The sequence below is a fragment of the Lepidothrix coronata genome, unplaced genomic scaffold (genome assembly GCF_001604755.1).
Source record: "Lepidothrix coronata isolate B3197 unplaced genomic scaffold, Lepidothrix_coronata-1.0 Scaffold369, whole genome shotgun sequence".
In the NCBI taxonomy this organism is placed as follows: domain Eukaryota; kingdom Metazoa; phylum Chordata; class Aves; order Passeriformes; family Pipridae; genus Lepidothrix; species Lepidothrix coronata.
This window is the reverse complement of record NW_016690549.1, coordinates 11,421-13,309: the sequence shown is the minus strand read 5'-3', so window position 1 is coordinate 13,309 and position 1,889 is coordinate 11,421. Positions and strand designations below refer to the sequence as shown.

At 67.2% G+C, this 1,889-nt stretch overlaps 1 protein-coding gene across 1 annotated transcript in view; it reads right to left on the bottom strand.

The window, feature by feature from the left end:
* The window catches only part of LOC108509473 (calcium-binding protein 4-like), a 4,133-nt gene extending 3,090 nt beyond the window's left edge, over positions 1-1,043 (bottom strand). The window contains exon 1 of the mRNA XM_017838918.1: positions 798-1,043. Coding sequence (XP_017694407.1) covers positions 798-1,043 — 246 coding nt within the window. The remainder of the gene's footprint in view (positions 1-797) is intronic.
* Between the last annotated feature and the right edge of the window lie 846 nt (positions 1,044-1,889).

The following is a 1,889-nucleotide window of genomic DNA, read 5'->3' as shown; positions in this document are numbered from 1 at the left end:
CACCATTCCCAGGCTCCCAGAGTGTCCCCATGTCCCCATCCCCACTGTCCCCTCATCCTCACCATTCCCAGGCTCCCAGAGTGTCCCCATGTCCCCATCCCCACTGTCCCCTCATCCTCACCATTCCCAGGCTCCCAGAGTGTCCTCATGTCCCCATCTCCACTGTCCCCAAAGTCCCTGTCCCCCCTCCATCTGCAGGGTCCCAGAGTGTCCCTGACCATGTCCCCAGTGTCTCATGTCCCCTCCACCCACAGGGTCCTGGACTGTCCCTGTCCCATCCCCACTGTCCCCTCATCCTCACCATTCCCAGGCTCCCAGAGTGTCCTCATGTCCCCATCTCCACTGTCCCCAAAGTCCCTGTCCCCCCTCCATCTGCAGGGTCCCAGGGTGTCCCTGACCATGTCCCCAGTGTCTCATGTCCCCTCCACCCACAGGGTCCTGGACTGTCCCTGTCCCATCCCCACTGTCCCTGTCCCCATGTCCCCATCTCCACTGTCCCCAAAGTCCCTGTCCCCCCTCCATCTGCAGGGTCCCAGAGTGTCCCTGACCATGTCCCCAGTGTCTCATGTCCCCTCCACCCACAGGGTCCTGGACTGTCCCTGTCCCATCCCCACTGTCCCTGTCCCATCCCCACTGTCCCTGTCCCCATCCCCACTGTCCCTGTCCCCATGTCCCCATCCCCGCTGTCCCCACGTCCCATCCCCACCGTCCCCACATCCCCTCCATCCCCGGGGTCCCTCCATCCCCGCCCTCACCCCCGTGTCCCCTCTGTCCCGTGCCCCCCCCGCTGTCCCCACCTTGCCGAAGACGGTGTTGAGGAAGGGGGAGTAGGTCTTGGTGGCCGCGGCGTGGGGGTCCCCCGAGCCCTTCTTCCCGCTCTTCTGCCCGTGGCCGCCGTGCCGGGACTCGGAGCCGGAATTCTTGTGGGCGGGGGGCTCCTCGGGGGCTTTGGGGGGGTTCTCCCCCGCCTCGCCCCCCCCTTTCCCCTTCTGAGGGGGCTCCGTGTCCTTGGGGGTCCCCTTGTCCCCGCGGGTGCGTGGCATGTGTCTGGGGCCGAGTGGGCAGCAGGGAGCGGGACCCCGGGATGGACGAGCCGGAGGAAGGAGCCGGGAAATCCTCTTACACGCCCCCCCTCCCCGTGACCCTCACCCCCTTCCCTCCCTCCCCCGTGGGCTCCCGGGCCCGGCAGGGCAAAGCCAATTAGCGGTGATTAACGGCAGGAAACAGCCACGGCCACCGCCGGCCCGGGGCAGGGCCACATGGCCACCGCGCCGCGGCCACCAGAGGGGTCCCCACACACGTCCTGGGGTCACCCACCGAGGACCTTGCGTGGGGAGTCCAGTGGTGACGCCCCAAGGCCACCACAGCGTCCCCAGCACCAACCCACGTCCCTGGCGGTGACCCCCCAAGGCCACCGCAATGTCCCCAGCACTGACCCCCCGAGGCCACCGCAGTGTCCCCAGCACTGACCCCCCGAGGCCACCGCAGTGTCCCCAGACCAACCCACACCCCCAGTGGTGACACCCCAAGGTCACGCCACCCGTGTCCCCTCACCTGGCGCCTCTCCCTGAGCTCTCCCCACCCCTAAGGTAGGTCCTACATTATTTACCACCCTGTGCCACCCGCCACTGTCACCCCCGTGCCACCCACTGGCGCTGTCCACGGGGACCGTCCCTCACGGGTGACCCTGCCCACAGGGTGACCCTGTCCCACGGGTAACCTTGCCCTCGGGGAATGTACCCTATGGGTGACCCCTGTCCCATGGGGTGACCGTGTCCCTGGGGTGACTGTCACACGAGTGACCCTTTCCATGGAGTGACCGTGTCCATGGGGATGATCCTGTCCACGGAGTGACCCTGTCCCACAGGTGTTCCTGTCCCACAGGTGAT